Genomic DNA, 18,907 nt, shown 5'->3' with positions numbered 1-18,907 from the left:
TAATAGTGGCGGTGGCCCCTCTGTGATAGCTGATAATAGCGGTGGTGGCTCCTCTGCGATAGCTGATAATAGCGGTGGTGGCTCCTCTGGGATAGCTGATAATAGCGGTGGTGGCTCCTCTGCGATAGCTGATAATAGCGGTGGTGGCTCCTCTGTGATAGCTGATAATAGCGGCGGTGGCTCCTCTGACATAGCTGATAATAGCGGTGGTGGCTCCTCTGGGATAGCTGATAATAGCGGCGGTGGCTCCTCTGACATAGCTGATAATAGCGGCGGTGGCTCCTCTGTGATAGCTGATAATAGCGGCGGTGGCTCCTCTGCGATAGCTGATAATAGCGGTGGTGGCTCCTCTGTGATAGCTGATAATAGCGGTGGTGGCTCCTCTGGGATAGCTGATAATAGCGGCGGTGGCTCCTCTGACATAGCTGATAATAGCGGCGGTGGCTCCTCTGTGATAGCTGATAATAGCGGCGGTGGCCCCTCTGTGATAGCTGATAATAGCGGCGGCGGCTCCAATGTGATAGCTGATAATAGCGGCGGTGGCTCCTCTGTGATAGCTGATAATAGCAGCGGTGGCTCCTCTGTGATAGCTGATAATAGCGGCGGCGACTCCGGTCTGTGCCGGTCACTACAGCAAGGCCTCCGGCCTGTGCCGGTCACTACAGCCAGGCCTCCGGTCTGTGCCGGTCACTACAGCGAGGCCTCCGGTCTGTGTCGGTCACTACAGGGAGGTCTCTGGTCTGTGCCGGTCACTACAGCGAGGCCTCCGGCCTGTGCCGGTCACTACAGCGAGGCCTCCGGTCTGTGCCGGTCCCTACAGGGAGGTCTCTGGTCTGTGCCGGTCACTACAGCGAGGCCTCCGGTCTGTGCCGGTCACTACAGCGAGGCCTCCGGTCTGTGCCGGTCAGTACAGCGAGGCCTCCGGTCTGTGCCGGTCACTACAGCGAGGCCTCCGGTCTGTGCCGGTCACTACAGCGAGGCCTCTGGTCTGTGCCGGTCAGTACAGCGAGGCCTCCGGTCTGTGCCGGTCACTACAGTGAGGCCTCCGGTCTGTGCCGGTCACTACAGCGAGGCCTCTGGTCTGTGCCGGTCATTACAGCGAGGCCTCCGGTCTGTGCCGGTCACTACAGCGAGGCCTCCGGTCTGTGCCGGTCACTACAGCGAGGCCTCCGGTCTGTGCCGGTCACTACAGCGAGGCCTCCGGTCTGTGCCGGTCACTACAGCGAGGCCTCTGGTCCAGGGCCGCCATCAGGAATTTTGGGGCCCCATACAGCCTAAGTGTCAGGGCCCCTCCCCCCCCCCCCCCCCCGGCTGCCGCCATTTTAAAACTACTTTATTTTGCGACATACCAATTCTGTATTACATTTCCCTTTATTTAGCAGCATTACAAGGCTTCATCAGATTCTATTTGCAGGTATAATCTGCTACGTGTGACAGCGCCTATAGGGAGCCAACACCATCTATAAGAGCCTCCTAATAAATCATCAGGGCTTATTCACATTGCATTTTTGGCCTCCCTTGCTGGAATACGTTGGTAACCAGTCAGAATCAGCTGTCAACTTATCCCTGCACGAAGAACTGACCATTAAAAAAAAGGGGGGGCCTGCAGTTCTCCGTGCAGGGATAAGTGGGGAGCTGATTGTGACTGGTTACCAATGTATCCCGGCAAGGGAGGCCAAAAACGCAACGTGAATACTCCTTTAAAGTGAAAGTCCCGCCCCCAAACAGGCCGCTATGCTAGTAACATACCTGCCTACGTCATTATTAATACAAAGCACACATACCTTTGGAGGTCTTGTGTGCTTTGTAGTTCTCCAGCTAAAAACTTATATATTATATATTATTGCCCCAGTTCTCTCTCCGCAGTGCTGCACACCCGATGCCCCAACAATACCCCCCCGTCCACCTTCTAACATCTTTCCACTGCCCCCTGTACCCATACCTCCCAACTTTTGAAGAACCAAAAGAGGGACAAAATGTCCCAAATTTAGCCCCACCCACCGTTATGTTGACTCCACCCATTCTCATTAATTTTTCATGTGCCCGCACACAGTATAATCCTCCTACAGTCACCCGTACATTATATGTCCCCCCTCTATCTCTCCCCCAGCTTCATATACACCCTTCATCTGCACCCAGTTTCATGTCTCCCACCCGATCTCTGCCCCCAGTTTCATGTCCCCTCCATCTCTACCCCAAGATTCATGCCCTCCATCTCTGCCCCCATATTCATGTCCCCTCCTTCTCTGCCCCCATATTCATGTCCCCTCCATCTCTGCCCCCATATTCATGTCCCCTCCATCTCTGCCCCCATATTCATGTCCCTCCATCTCTGCCCCCATTGTCATGTCGTCCTCTCCATCTCTGCCCCCATATTCATGTCCTCTCCATCTCTGCCCCCAGTGTCATGCCGTCCTCTCCATCTCTGCCCCCAGTTTCACGTTCCACATTACACTGACTGACTTACCTTCTCCTTCGTTCCCTCGCAGCTCTCTGCGCGCCTCTCTCTCACTGGCGCACAGTTATAGACGCGATGTGACGTCTTCACATCGCGCCTACAAGCCAGTAGCGGAGGCGGCGAAGCGAGGAGCTGACACAGGTCAGCTCCTCGCTTCAGCCGCATATGTGACAGCGAGAGAGGCGCGCAGCGGCGAAGCAAGGAGCTGACCTGTGTCAGCTCCTCGCTTCGCCGCTGGCTACTGGCTTGTAGACGCGATGGCTGAAGCGAGGAGCTGACCTGTGTCAGCTCCTCGCTTCACCGCTGCCGCCGGCTACTGGCTTTTAGACGCGATGTGATCACATCGCGTCTACAAGCCAGTAGCAGCGGCGAAGCGAGGAGCTGACACAGGTCAGCTCCTCGCTTCAGCCGCATATGTGTCAGGGAGAGAGGCGCGCAGCGGCGAAGCGAGAAGCTGACCTGTGTCAGCTCCTTGCTTCAGCCGCGTATGTCTTCAACTCAGATCTGCGTCCTCTGGATGCAGATCTGAGTTGAAATAGGACATACACAATGACACAAAAAACGGGCCCCCCCCATCTTTCAATTTGGCCGGGCCCCTGACGCCAGTACCAGTAGTACTGCCCTATCGGTGGCCCTGCTCTGGTCTGTGCCGCTCACTACAGCGAGGCCTCTGGTCTGTGCCGGTCCCTACAGCGAGGCCTCCTGTCTGTGCCAGTCACTACAGCGAGGCCTCCGGTCTGTGCCGCTCACTACAGCGAGGCCTCCGGTCTGTGCCGCTCACTACAGCGAGGCCTCCGGTCTGTGCCGGTCACTACAGCGAGGCCTCTGGTCTGTGCCGGTCACTACAGCGAGGCCTCCGGTCTGTGTCGGTCCCTACAGCGAGGCCTCCTGTCTGTGCCGGTCACTACAGCGAGGCCTCCGGTCTGTGCCGGTCACTACAGCGAGGCCTCCGGTCTGTGCCGGTCACTACAACGAGGCCTCCGGTCTGTGCCGGTCACTACAGCGAGGCCTCCGGTCTGTGCCGGTCACTACAGCGAGGCCTCCGGTCTGTGCCGGTCACTACAGCGAGGCCTCCGGTCTGTGTCGGTCACTACCTTGGCTGCCTATTCATTACAGAATACAATATAACCTTCCCCCCTCCTCCATATTACCGCTCCTCCTTACATCTCCTCCCTCATCTCTATCACACATCCTCTGCTCTCCGCTCACTCAATGACCTAACACTTCCATCCTCTATTATCAGAACCTCCCCCGCTCGTATACAAGACTTCTCCCGAGCTGCACCACTTCTCTGGAATGTTCTACCCCGGACAATCAGATTAACTCCCAATTTCTACAGCTTCAAGTGCAAACTAAAGACACATCAGACAGGCCGATCACATGTCCTAACATAAACCCTTCTGTACTGTCATTAGAATCCTCAAAATTAACCCTCCTCCCCCATTACCCCACATGATATGAGGCCGTATCAGACTGTAACTTTATATGTCCAGGCCCCATCTGCACATACAGGACACGACTGGTGGCGGCTCCTACAGCTTTATATGTGTAATAACAGTCGCATCTATCATAGAAACGGCTGGAACACTGTATAAGCAATGCCGCCTCCTATATCACCGCCTGTATAAGCAATGCCGCCCCTGCTACCTCCTGTGTCACCCCCTCTACCTCATAGATTGTAAGCTCTTGTGAGCAGGGCCCTCAGTCCCATTGTGTGAAGTGACTATTTCTATTGTACAGTGCTGCAGAATATGTTGGCACTATAGAAATGTATTATTATTATTATTATCCTTCCGTCTCCTTCTTTGTTTTCCCTCTTCCACACTTTGCAGTTCTGCAGACTATCGCACCTCAGCCATTTCCCTCTTCTTACAGTAGATTTCATTAGATGTCTTGCAGATAGTGGCCCCGGCTCCCAGGGGCCCCACCTCCAGCTCATAATCATTTAGCCTTTCTATTTCTACAAACAACAAAAAATCCTAATGAAGTGGACACATCAGGGGCCCCGGGGCCGGAGACTGTTTACTAAGCGCTGAGCCCCTGCGGGCTCTCCCCAGCTCATCTGATAAGTAATGAGCAATTATAGACTAATTGTCTGGGGGCCCGCGGGGCCCGAGCTCAGGACACGGCTCCTCCCGGCAGCCCTCATTACCTGCTGGACAGCTCGTTAGACTAATTGGATGAAGATCCCAGAAGAGTTGTCAGAGGGACGAAGTGACTGCCCGTGGTGAGCAGCAGCCGCAGAGCCTGGAACGTACAGAAATATAGAAAGTGAGGAGTGTAAGGCTACAGTATACAGGCCGAAAGCAGAGAAGGGATACAGGGGGAGAGAGCGCCCCCATATGGAGAGATATAGTACAGTAATATATAGTAAGGAGAGCGCCCCCACCTGGACAGCTATAGTACAGTAATATATAGTAAGGAGAGCGCCCCCATATGGAGAGATATAGTACAGTAATATATAGTAAGGAGAGCGCCCCCATCTGGACAGCTATAGTACAGTAATATATAGTAAGGAGAGCACCCCCATATGGAGAGATATAGTACAGTAATATATAGTAAGGAGAGCACCCCCATATGGAGAGATATAGTACAGTAATATATAGTAAGGAGAGCGCCCCCACCTGGACAGCTATAGTACAGTAATATATAGTAAGGAGAGCGCCCCCATATGGAGAGATATAGTACAGTAATATATAGTAAGGAGAGCGCCCCCATATGGAGAGATATAGTACAGTAATATATAGTAAGGAGAGCGCCCCCATCTGGACAGCTATAGTACAGTAATATATAGTAAGGAGAGCACCCCCATATGGAGAGATATAGTACAGTAATATATAGTAAGGAGAGCACCCCCATATGGAGAGATATAGTACAGTAATATATAGTAAGGAGAGCGCCCCCATATGGAGAGATATAGTACAGTAATATATAGTAAGGAGAGCGCCCCCACCTGGACAGCTATAGTACAGAAATATATAGTAAGGAGAGCGCCCCCACCTGGACAGCTATAGTACAGTAATATATAGTAAGGAGAGCGCCCCCATATGGAGAGATATAGTACAGAAATATATAGTAAGGAGAGCGCCCCCACCTGGACAGCTATAGTACAGTAATATATAGTAAGGAGAGCGCCCCCACCTGGACAGCTATAGTACAGTAATATATAGTAAGGAGAGCGCCCCCATATGGAGAGATATAGTACAGTAATATATAGTAAGGAGAGCGCCCCCACCTGGACAGCTATAGTACAGTAATATATAGTAAGGAGAGCGCCCCCATATGGAGAGATATAGTACAGTAATATATAGTAAGGAGAGCGCCCCCACCTGGACAGCTATAGTACAGTAATATATAGTAAGGAGAGCGCCCCCACCTGGACAGCTATAGTACAGTAATATATAGTAAGGAGAGCGCCCCCATATGGAGAGATATAGTACAGTAATATATAGTAAGGAGAGCGCCCCCACCTGGACAGCTATAGTACAGTAATATATAGTAAGGAGAGCACCCCCATATGGAGAGATATAGTACAGTAATATATAGTAAGGAGAGCGCCCCCACCTGGACAGCTATAGTACAGTAATATATAGTAAGGAGAGGACCCCCATATGGAGAGATATAGTACAGTAATATATAGTAAGGAGAGCGCCCCCATATGGAGAGATATAGTACAGTAATATATAGTAAGGAGAGCGCCCCCACCTGGACAGCTATAGTACAGTAATATATAGTAAGGAGAGGACCCCCATATGGAGAGATATAGTACAGTAATATATAGTAAGGAGAGCGCCCCCATATGGAGAGATATAGTACAGTAATATATAGTAAGGAGAGCGCCCCCACCTGGACAGCTATAGTACAGAAATATATAGTAAGGAGAGCGCCCCCACCTGGACAGCTATAGTACAGTAATATATAGTAAGGAGAGCGCCCCCATATGGAGAGATATAGTACAGTAATATATAGTAAGGAGAGCGCCCCCATATGGAGAGATATAGTACAGTAATATATAGTAAGGAGAGCGCCCCCATATGGAGAGATATAGTACAGTAATATATAGTAAGGAGAGCACCCCCATATGGAGAGATATAGTACAGTAATATATAGTAAGGAGAGGACCCCCATATGGAGAGATATAGTACAGTAATATATAGTAAGGAGAGCGCCCCCACCTGGACAGCTATAGTACAGTAATATATAGTAAGGAGAGCGCCCCCACCTGGACAGCTATAGTACAGTAAAATATAGTAAGGAGAGCGCCCCCATATGGAGAGATATAGTACAGTAATATATAGTAAGGAGAGCGCCCCCATCTGGACAGCTATAGTACAGTAATATATAGTAAGGAGAGGACCCCCATATGGAGAGATATAGTACAGTAATATATAGTAAGGAGAGCGCCCCCACATGGACAGCTATAGCACAGTATTATACAGTAATAGTATAATATATAGTAAGGAGAGTGCCCCCACAGGTCATACACAGTATTACAGTAATATATAGGAAGGAGAACGCTCCCATAAGGTCAAGAGACTACAACCATACACAGTATGCCCTCTAAGAGAGATTACAACCATACACAGTGTGCCCTCTAAGAGAGACTACAACCATACACAGTATGCCCTCTAAGAGAGACTACAACCATACACAGTGTGCCCTCTAAGAGAGACTACAACCATACACAGTGTGCCCTCTAAGAGAGACTACAACCATACACAGTATGCCCTCTAAGAGAGACTACAACCATACACAGTGTACCCTCTACAACAGACTACAACCATACACAGTGTGTCTTCTAAGAGAGACTACAACCATACACAGTGTGCCCTCTAAGAGAGACTACAACCATACCCAGTGTACCCTCTACAAGAGACTACAACCATACACAGTGTGCCCTCTAAGAGAGACTACAACCATACACAGTGTACCCTCTACAAGAGACTACAACCATACACAATGTGCCCTCTACAAGAGACTGCAACCATACACAGTGTGCCCTCTAAGAGAGACTACAACCATACACAGTGTGCCCTCTAAGAGAGACTACAACCATACACAGTGTGCCCTCTACAAGAAACTACAACCATACACAGTGTGCCCTCTACAAGAGACTACAACCATACACAGTGTGCCCTCTAAGAGAGACTACAACCATACACAGTGTGCCCTCTACAAGAGACTACAACCATACACAGTGTGCCCTCTAAGAGAGACTACAACCATACCCAGTGTACCCTCTACAAGAGACTACAACCATACACAATGTGCCCTCTACAAGAGACTGCAACCATACACAGTGTGCCCTCTAAGAGAGACTACAACCATACACAGTGTGCCCTCTACAAGAGACTACAACCATACACAGTGTGCCCTCTAAGAGAGACTACAACCATACACAGTGTGCCCTCTACAAGAGACTACAACCATACACAGTGTGCCCTCTACAAGAGACTACAACCATACACAGTGTGCCCTCTACAAGAGACTACAACCATACACAGTGTGCCCTCTAAAAGAGACTACAAACATACACAGTGTGCCCTCTACAAGAGACTGCAACCATACACAGTGTGCCCTCTACAAGAGACTACAACCATACACAGTGTGTCCTCTACAGGAGACTACAACCATACACAGTGTGCCCTCTACAAGAGACTACAACCATACACAGTGTGCCCTCTAAGAGAGACTACAACCATACACAGTGTGCCCTCTACAAGAGACTACAACCATACACAATGTGCCCTCTACAAGAGACTGCAACCTTACACAGTGTGCCCTCTAAGAGAGACTACAACCATACCCAGTGTACCCTCTACAAGAGACTACAACCATACACAGTGTGCCCTCTAAGAGAGACTACAACCATACCCAGTGTGCCCTCTAAGAGAGACTACAACCATACACAGTGTGCCCTCTACAAGAGACTACAACCATACACAGTGTGTCCTCTAAGAGAGACTACAACCATACCCAGTGTACCCTCTACAAGAGACTACAACCATACACAGTGTGCCCTCTAAGAGAGACTACAACCATACACAGTGTGCCCTCTAAGAGAGACTACAACCATACACAGTGTGCCCTCTACAAGAGACTACAACCATACACAGTGTGCCCTCTACAAGAGACTACAACCATACACAGTGTACCCTCTGCAAGAGACTACAACCATACACAGTGTGCCCTCTAAGAGAGACTACAACCATACCCAGTGTACCCTCTACAAGAGACTACAACCATACACAGTGTACCCTCTACAAGAGACTACAACCATACACGGTGTGCCCTCTACAAGAGACTACAACCATACACAGTGCGCCCTCTACAAGAGACTACAACCATACACAGTATGCCCTCTAAGAGAGACTACAACCATACACAGTGTACCCTCTAAGATAGACTACAACCATACACAGTATGCCCTCTAAGAGAGATTACAACCATACACAGTGTACCCTGTAAGGGAGACTACAACCATACACAGTGTACCCTCTACAAGAGACTACAACCATACACAGTGTGCCCTCTAAGAGAGACTACAACCATACACAGTGTGACCTCTAAGAGAGACTACAACCATACACAGTGAGCCCTCTAAGAGAGACTACAACCATACACAGTATGCCCTCTAAGAGAGATTACAACCATACACAGTGTGCCCTCTAAGAGAGACTACAACCATACACAGTGTGCCCTCTAAGAGAGACTACAACCATACACAGTGTGCCCTCTACAAGAGACTACAACCATACACAATGTGCCCTCTACAAGAGACTGCAACCTTACACAGTGTGCCCTCTAAGAGAGACTACAACCATACCCAGTGTACCCTCTACAAGAGACTACAACCATACACAGTGTGCCCTCTAAGAGAGACTACAACCATACCCAGTGTGCCCTCTAAGAGAGACTACAACCATACACAGTGTGCCCTCTACAAGAGACTACAACCATACACAGTGTGTCCTCTAAGAGAGACTACAACCATACCCAGTGTACCCTCTACAAGAGACTACAACCATACACAGTGTGCCCTCTAAGAGAGACTACAACCATACACAGTGTGCCCTCTAAGAGAGACTACAACCATACACAGTGTGCCCTCTACAAGAGACTACAACCATACACAGTGTGCCCTCTACAAGAGACTACAACCATACACAGTGTACCCTCTGCAAGAGACTACAACCATACACAGTGTGCCCTCTAAGAGAGACTACAACCATACCCAGTGTACCCTCTACAAGAGACTACAACCATACACAGTGTACCCTCTACAAGAGACTACAACCATACACGGTGTGCCCTCTACAAGAGACTACAACCATACACAGTGCGCCCTCTACAAGAGACTACAACCATACACAGTATGCCCTCTAAGAGAGACTACAACCATACACAGTGTACCCTCTAAGATAGACTACAACCATACACAGTATGCCCTCTAAGAGAGATTACAACCATACACAGTGTACCCTGTAAGGGAGACTACAACCATACACAGTGTACCCTCTACAAGAGACTACAACCATACACAGTGTGCCCTCTAAGAGAGACTACAACCATACACAGTGTGACCTCTAAGAGAGACTACAACCATACACAGTGAGCCCTCTAAGAGAGACTACAACCATACACAGTATGCCCTCTAAGAGAGATTACAACCATACACAGTGTGCCCTCTAAGAGAGACTACAACCATACACAGTGTGCCCTCTAAGAGAGACTACAACCATACACAGTGTGCCCTCTACAAGAGACTACAACCATACACAATGTGCCCTCTACAAGAGACTGCAACCTTACACAGTGTGCCCTCTAAGAGAGACTACAACCATACCCAGTGTACCCTCTACAAGAGACTACAACCATACACAGTGTGCCCTCTAAGAGAGACTACAACCATACCCAGTGTGCCCTCTAAGAGAGACTACAACCATACACAGTGTGCCCTCTACAAGAGACTACAACCATACACAGTGTGTCCTCTAAGAGAGACTACAACCATACCCAGTGTACCCTCTACAAGAGACTACAACCATACACAGTGTGCCCTCTAAGAGAGACTACAACCATACACAGTGTGCCCTCTAAGAGAGACTACAACCATACACAGTGTGCCCTCTACAAGAGACTACAACCATACACAGTGTGCCCTCTACAAGAGACTACAACCATACACAGTGTACCCTCTGCAAGAGACTACAACCATACACAGTGTGCCCTCTAAGAGAGACTACAACCATACCCAGTGTATCCTCTACAAGAGACTACAACCATACACAGTGTACCCTCTACAAGAGACTACAACCATACACGGTGTGCCCTCTACAAGAGACTACAACCATACACAGTGCGCCCTCTACAAGAGACTACAACCATACACAGTATGCCCTCTAAGAGAGACTACAACCATACACAGTGTACCCTCTAAGATAGACTACAACCATACACAGTATGCCCTCTAAGAGAGATTACAACCATACACAGTGTGCCCTCTAAGAGAGATTACAACCATACACAGTATGCCCTCTAAGAGAGATTACAACCATACACAGTGTACCCTGTAAGGGAGACTACAACCATACACAGTGTACCCTCTACAAGAGACTACAACCATACACAGTGTGCCCTCTAAGAGAGACTACAACCATACACAGTGTGACCTCTAAGAGAGACTACAACCATACACAGTGAGCCCTCTAAGAGAGACTACAACCATACACAGTATGCCCTCTAAGAGAGATTACAACCATACACAGTGTGCCCTCTAAGAGAGACTACAACCATACCCAGTGTACCCTCTACGAGAGACTACAACCATACACAATGTGCCCTCTACAAGAGACTGCAACCATACACAGTGTGCCCTCTAAGAGAGACTACAACCATACACAGTGTGCCCTCTAAGAGAGACTACAACCATACACAGTGTGCCCTCTACAAGAGACTACAACCATACACAGTGTGCCCTCTACAAGAGACTACAACCATACACAGTGTGCCCTCTACAAGAGACTACAACCATACACAGTGTGCCCTCTACAAGAGACTACAACCATACACAGTGTACCCTCTACAAGAGACTACAACCATACACAGTGTACCCTCTAAGAGAGACTGCAACCATACACAGTGTGCTCTCTAAGAGAGACTACAACCATACACAGTGTGCCCTCTAAGAGAGACTACAACCATACACAGTGTGCCCTCTAAGAGAGACTACAACCATACACAGTGTGCCCTCTAAGAGACACTACAACCATACACAGTGTGCCCTTTAGTTGAGTTTCCATCATGCTTTTTGCCCCCTAATTTTTGCAATGTATGGGATTCGACCCAAAAGTTTTAGAAGTTTTGCTTTCCACTCTAGTCAAAACATCTGAGAATTATTTTAAAGTGAATTGTCTGAACACGAGGAAGTTCCTGCAGAATGATCCGGGGGGGGGGGGGGGGGGGGGGTATTGTTGCTCTAAGCAGTGATGGTGAGGGCTGTATAATGGCCATAATGGTCTTCAGGTCTGCAATACTTATAAACAGAGGAGCATCTGTAACTAATGTATCTGTATAGCGGCCCTGTTAGATCTCTCTGTATAGCAGCGCTCTCTATCTAACAAGCTGCCTTGGACCCCTTTAATCCAACCCTTCTATCTACAACTTTGCCCCGGGCATTGCCGTGAGCAATAGTCACCCCGGCTCCATGGGTCTCCTGCAATAAGCAACTCCATCTACTCCTTGATGAGAGGCAGCCGTCGCCCAGGATGGGTAAGTATAAGAACCGCACAGTCTATTAATGCTTTACTTAGTTGTTTTTCTTCTTTCTTCTTCTCTAATTTTTAATTGGATTTTGTGGATTATGTAGGTGACCGTCAGCAGCAGGTTTTTTTTACATTTTTAATGAAATGGTAAGTGTTTAGGGTTCATTAGAAATAGTATATCCTACTATTATAAATGTGAAAGTTTGTGAGCTTGGATGTTTGTGGGTTTGGATGTTTGTGGGTTTGGATGTTTGTGGGTTTGGATGTTTGTTCCTCAATCACGCAAAAACGGCTGTACGGATTTGCATGATATTTGCCACATACATAGATAGGAACCCTGATTAAAACATAGGCTACTTTTTATCCCGTTAAATGACATCACTAAATGATTGCAGTGAAGGAATGTAGGTTCACACAGCACTAAAGGACCTGTGATGACATCATCACAGTTCCTTGAGCCATTCTAGGATAGGATTATGCTAGGCAGTGGGCAGAGCTACACTCTATTTTGTGGGCGGAGCTATATAGGATGAAGCTGGACACTGTGAAACCTGATGAAAATGGAGTCTCATGGAAGATCAGGAGATTACAGAACGTGCAGGATGTGTGTGGGCAAGAGGAGTATATCGGGTATAGAGTTTCATTGAGTACGACGGGGAATGTGCTGTTTTGCCTCTGATGGGGGAGGGGGGAGAACTTTGGCACATTTCAGCAACATCTGTTCAGCCCTTTGTAACACAGAAGCTGCTCAGACACTGACATAAGAACACCCCTCTAATCCAAATGGCCAGATGTAGCAGAGTTTAAGCCGCGCTGTAGCACAGCTCAGTACGCTCTCCATATGCAGAGATGTACACTGTGATCAAAAGTATCCAGACACCCCCAAAAACATAGGTTTTTCATATTAGGTGCATTGTGCTGCCACCTACTGCCAGGTCCTCCATATCAGCGACCTCAGTAGACATTAGACATCGTGACAGAGCAGAATGGGGCGCTCCGCGGAACTCACGGACTTCGAACGTGGTCAGGTGATTGGGTGCTACACATCATGCAGGTCAATGCCAAACGACGCCTCGCTTGGTGTAAGGAGCGTAAACATTGGATGATTGAACAGTGGAAATGGCAGGGTGTGGGTATGGCGAATGTCCGGTGAACGTGCCAGCGTGTGTAGTGCCAACAGTAAAATTCGGAGGCGGTGGTGTTATGGTGTGGTGGTGTTTTTCATGGAGGGGGCTTGCACCCCTTGTTGTTTTGCGTGGCACTATCACAGCACAGGCCGACATTGATGGTGATTGCAAAACACGATGGAGCACCTGTTCATACTGCATGGCCTGTGGTGGAGTGGTTACACCACAATAACATCTCTGTAATGGACTGGCCTGCACAGAGTCCTGACTTGAATCCTATAGAACACCTTTGGGATGTTTTGGAATGCCGACTTCTTGCCAGGTCTCACTGACCTACATCGATACCTCTCCTCAGTGCAGCACTCCGTGAAGAATGGGCTGCCATTCCCCAAGAAACCTTCCAGCACCTGATTGAACTTCTGCCTGCGAGAGTGGAAGCTGTCATCAAGGCTAAGGGTGGGCCAACACCATATTGAATCCCAGCATTACCCATGGAGGGCGCTACCAACTTGTAAGTCATTGTCAGCCGGGTGTCCGAATACTTTTTATCACATAGTGTACATACAACTGAGTATGCTGCGCATATGCTGCGATGTAGCAGAGCCGAGATGCGGGAGCAGGTGGATCATCCACAACAGCAATTGGCTAAATATAAGTGGCTTGCCGCCAACACCAACTTGCAGACGAAGTCGCGGGCATATGCTAGTAAAATGTATATATATATATTTTTGTAAATTGCTATAATTATTGTCTTATTATAAAACTGCTAAAAAAGCTTCTTCTAACCCCTCAATATTAGCGTAGTACCCCCACCACTACCAGGGGTGCTGGGAAGAGTTAGGTAAAGTCCAGTCTCCAACCATGTAGTGATGCCTAAAGACAATGGTTTATCCCAGGCAGGTAAGGCGGCTGCTGAGGAACTGCTGCTTTATCTTATTTGTCTGATTAGGAAAAAAAAAGGGAGGAGGACAACACATTGTTTATTAATTTAAAAACAAAGATTTAGGCAGACCCCATTCTTCATAACCTGCCAGATACAATAATGGCCTGGCCTTACCAGTTGAGAAAAGCAATGGTGTTGGGGCTTTCTCAGATAAATAACCCAAGTCTGCAGTTCTCCTAGTACTGAACCAGCACTAGCTGGTAGTATACTGGACCATACCTGGCTCTTCCCAGCACCTCTGGTCACCATGGCTAGGTGTGTACCATGGTAGTAATGGAGGATACATTTAGACTATTTAGTAGACACATTAGTAAAACATAAGACACGCTCCAGTTATTGTACTTACCCATCCCGATCCAGTGCTGCCTTGTCTATGGAGTAAATAAGTCAACGTTTTCTCATTAGTTGGCTCACATTTTGTGATAGGGGTTATTTTCAGCGAATGAACTCTAGTCACCCCTTTTCATAGAGCCCTAAGATGCCACACAATGTGTACTAGAGCGAAGGGGGTTCCTTCTCCCACTTATGGCCATGGCAAGACCATGATAAATCCATTCTTTAGCACGCAGCTATTGCAGTGGAGGAGGCTCAGTGAAGCAGCAGTGAATGCACAGAGAGTGGTACAGGGGAGGGGGTGTATAGTGGCCCTAAAATAACATCCATTAGCTCTGCTATACACAACCCTCTGCACCATCCGTATCACTATAGAGTCCCTGGTAAGTGTCAGGTGTAACTAATATCTGGGGATAATATGGGATACTTTAACGTTATTTCTATAGTACAGTACTTGTGTGCACTGTGCCAAACAGCAGATATAGTAATAGGGGCAAATGGGGCACCAATGGTCAAAGTATTAGAGGTAGCAGCAGAACGGGGAGTTTATGCAGGAGGCAAAGTAGTAGGGACGGTCCTGGAAAAATGAGAAGTCAAAGATATGGAAGAAGACATCATGGTGGTCTGGGCTGGATGGAAAACACAGGCGTGAACAATCCGAGAAGTCACCTGTGTAATACTGGGATCTACCAGTATAGGATGAGTGCGGTATTACAGGTATGGTGGTATTCTGTAAGGATATGGTGGCATTATGTGGCCCTATATAGTGGTATCCTGATAACATAGACTATGGAGGTAATATTTGGTATTGCAGAATTACTTTTCGTTCGGGGGCTTCTCCTCAGGGCTTGTGCCCCTGATGTGCCACAGATCATTAGTGTAACTTTCCACCTTCAGACCAGGACTTTGCTTGTGAGCCTTCTATTCCCACAGAGAATCCACTACTGTACAGACCTGAGAACCTCTGTGCACATGTCCCGGTGTCTGGAGACCTCCGCACTGATATAATTAGACAGAGGAAATCCTTGAGGAGCCCCAGGAGTATATAATATAGGGAGCGGCCGTCTGTCAGCCACAGCCGGAGAGGAGAAGCTCATACGGGGAGGTAAGTGAATGGGGACGGAGGAAAAGAGACAATGCCCTGGATAGTAATGATAGGAGGACTAGCAATATACATTCTGATCAATGAGAAGATCTGGAGGCTGAACACTGACCTAGTCCTGCTCATACAGCTGAGGAGTTTATGGATAATCCCCTGTCAGATAAACATAAATCTGTCTCTGACTTGGAATCCAGGCAAACGACTCTTACCTGTACCGATACATTGTAACAAATCCATCAAATCTTTTTGTCAATTTTAGTTTGTAATATGTTGAGTGTCCGGTGTATGTTCTATAAGGAACGTCAGTGAAGAGTCAGAAAGTCCTGCCCTATAGTCTTGTATAGTCACGGGGAATAAAAACATCTGCCCCAGAGCTGGTTGTTGTCCTGGTGAGTGTCCTCGATGTGATCTAATGATGATCTATGGCAGGAGAAGCTTAGGACCCTGGCTCTAGGACCCTGATGGTGCCTGGAGGAGGTTAGATGATATATAGCAGGACATGGAGGTATATGCAGGATCTGTGTGGTATCCTGCAGCACATTGACCCACAAATGTTACTGCTGGGCCCATAAATGGTGGATTGGTGATAAATCTGGTGACCAGGCAGGACCAGGAGTGTTGTAATCTGGAGGAGACATTCTGTGTCAGGATGTCCTGAGCTGTTGGTGTCATCGTATTACTACTAGGGGTGACCGACTGTCCTATGTGATGGCCCCCACATCATCCCCTCAGCAGGGGGCAGTGCGTTACCCCACAAGACAGGCAGGATTAAAGCTTTCTGTCAACATTGGGACCTGCAATGGGCTGTGACACCAAATTACCTTCTGCTAAGTTCCTGTAAATGGTGTGGGCAGAGACAGGGAGTGTAATGAAGATTCGGGGGAGGTCTGTCTGGGCCACCCAAATCCTATTCTCCATATTAGCGGGCCCTCATGTAACCTCTGCTCCCAACACCTTCTAACAGATTCCTCAGAACAACCTCCCTGCTTCTCATGGTTCAATGATTCGCCCCCTTTCAAAGCCTGTTAACTGGGTAAATGTATTTGCGTCATGTCAAGCACTGCACAATCTCTAACCAACAGGTAGACTACCCAAAAGTAGCCTCTGGGAGCCTTATAATAGGACAGTGGGGTAAGCACTTTTACGCCCTCTTGTGGTCAGTTAGTTATTTCTCCAGTTCTGTGAATTTGTGCTTGAGAACATCATGTAACAAGACCAACTCAAGGATGGCACAACCACTAGCGATTCCCACTGAATTCTTGTCTTAATTTTTCAGGAATATTCCAACATCGACACTTATGTCTATCACCAGGTGAGATGAAATCTGGGCACTGAGACATGACAATGAACTAGGTCATCAATGAGGTCAAAAGACCTGGACTCCTCAGAAGACATGGCCATTGTGAGTGGTCTCCCGTAATGTTACAGAATCCAGGTATGACACAACCAATAACCTTCCTCCTCACCATCTTCTTCTCACATCAACGTCCCTCAGAAGACATCTTATGTGAGTTTCCCATCGACCCCAGGATGAACACGTTCAACTACAGTCAGTATATGTTCTCTCACACCGAATTTGTCCTCTTTGGGTTTCCAGGGATCATTGTTCACAGGAAGTTTTTGGTGATCCCATTTGTCTTTGTGTATGTGACAATCTTGACTGGTAACTCTGTCCTTATATACCGGATATGTGCCGAAAGAAGCCTCCAGTCACCCATGTATATGCTCATCTCCATCCTCTTTACTGTCAACATTTCTTGCACAACTTCCGTCATTCCAAAACTGATCCTTGGCTTGGCCTTCAGCATGAATGAGATCTCATTGGCCGGCTGCCTCACACAGATGTTCTATATTTACTTCATGGCTATCTTTGAGTCTGGTGTGATCCTGTCAATGGCTCTGGACAGGTATGTGGCCATTTGTAGACCTCTACGTTACAACGATATCATGACCAATAGGACCCTGGTCTGCCTAGTCATCATCGGGTGCGGCCGCAGCACTGTTTTTGTTTCCCCAATGGTCATATTGGCTTCTTATGTTCAGTACTGTACGTCTAACATCATTATGAATTTTGTATGTGAGAACATGGGGTTATTGAGTCTGGCCTGTGGCGACATCTCCAAGCAGCAAATTGTGGGTCTTATGATAAGGGTCTTCTTCACCATCCTTGATTGTGGTCTACTCCTCTTCTCCTATTCCAGCATTCTCTACACAGCCTTGAAGATCATATCTGGTAAAGCTCGGCACAAAGCCCTGCACACCTGCGGGACACACCTGCTGGTGGCCATCCTCATATACACATGTGCCCTGGTATCTTCTGTGGTCTACAGAATGCATTCAGTCATCTCCTACGATATCCAGAACCTGTTTAATGCCATCTACCTGATGCTCCCAGCCACATTAAACCCCTTTATCTATGGACTAGGGGTCAAAGAGATCAGACACTCCTTCCTAAGATCCTGGAAGAAGACTTCACTTTTCTCCTCTTCCATGCGCGCCCACGTTAATAAGACATTTGCTCTTCAACTTACAGCAGAAGAGAAGTGACCACTTCCATAATGGATTTAGCCCAAGGACCTTGACTGGTGAGATAATGTCACTGATCCTACACCAGATGTTAACGTAACCCTAAGCTATCAATGTATATAGGACACAGGAGGATTCTTGTACTGGCTGTAGACATTGGATGTTTTTTGGTCCTCTGCCCAACTGTCCCTGATGTCCACTGAGCTAAGATCGATCTGGTCACTGACCAATGACCCATAGAATGGCATAGAATGAACATGTGATTTTCTGCACTAGGTTGGGCTGGTCTTGTGAGGACCTTCCATTAGACCAGGTTCTGTAGAGGTAATGGGATTGAGCAGATGTGTCCATTGAGGACCTTCCAGTAGGTCAGGTTCCGAAGTGATATTGGGATTGAACATACAGTATGTGTCCATTACTCCAGGGGGTTCATTACTTTTTTGGGTTCTTGTTGATACAAAGGGATCTATGAACAGGATCATGTTTTGTAAAAATGTGTTGGCCGTCAAAATAATTTCCTCTTGTGGGCTCAAATTACGGTCAGAACCTTAAGGCATAAGCCCGAGTAGTTCTCCTTCCATCGTCCTCCATCACCCTCCGGTCATATTCCTGTGATTATGGAGAATGGGTCTCTGCACAAGTTCATACAACAGT

The 18,907-nt window shown here is 47.8% G+C and overlaps 2 protein-coding genes across 2 annotated transcripts in view; one reads left to right on the top strand and one right to left on the bottom strand.

The window, feature by feature from the left end:
- The window catches only part of LOC142193524 (olfactory receptor 52E8-like), a 24,317-nt gene extending 6,043 nt beyond the window's left edge, over nt 1-18,274 (top strand). The window contains exons 2-4 of the mRNA XM_075262497.1: nt 7-583; nt 17,004-17,039; nt 17,156-18,274. Of these exons, the coding sequence (XP_075118598.1) occupies nt 7-583; nt 17,004-17,039; nt 17,156-18,274 (1,732 nt within the window). The remainder of the gene's footprint in view (nt 1-6; nt 584-17,003; nt 17,040-17,155) is intronic.
- The window catches only part of LOC142194239 (stromal interaction molecule 1-like), a 308,297-nt gene that overhangs the window by 10,895 nt on the left and 278,495 nt on the right, over nt 1-18,907 (bottom strand). The window lies entirely within an intron of this gene.

Source organism: Leptodactylus fuscus, chromosome 2 (genome assembly GCF_031893055.1).
Source record: "Leptodactylus fuscus isolate aLepFus1 chromosome 2, aLepFus1.hap2, whole genome shotgun sequence".
NCBI classification, from domain to species: Eukaryota; Metazoa; Chordata; class Amphibia; order Anura; family Leptodactylidae; genus Leptodactylus; species Leptodactylus fuscus.
The sequence above is the reverse complement of the archived record's forward strand: the minus strand, read 5'-3'. Positions and strand labels throughout refer to the sequence as shown.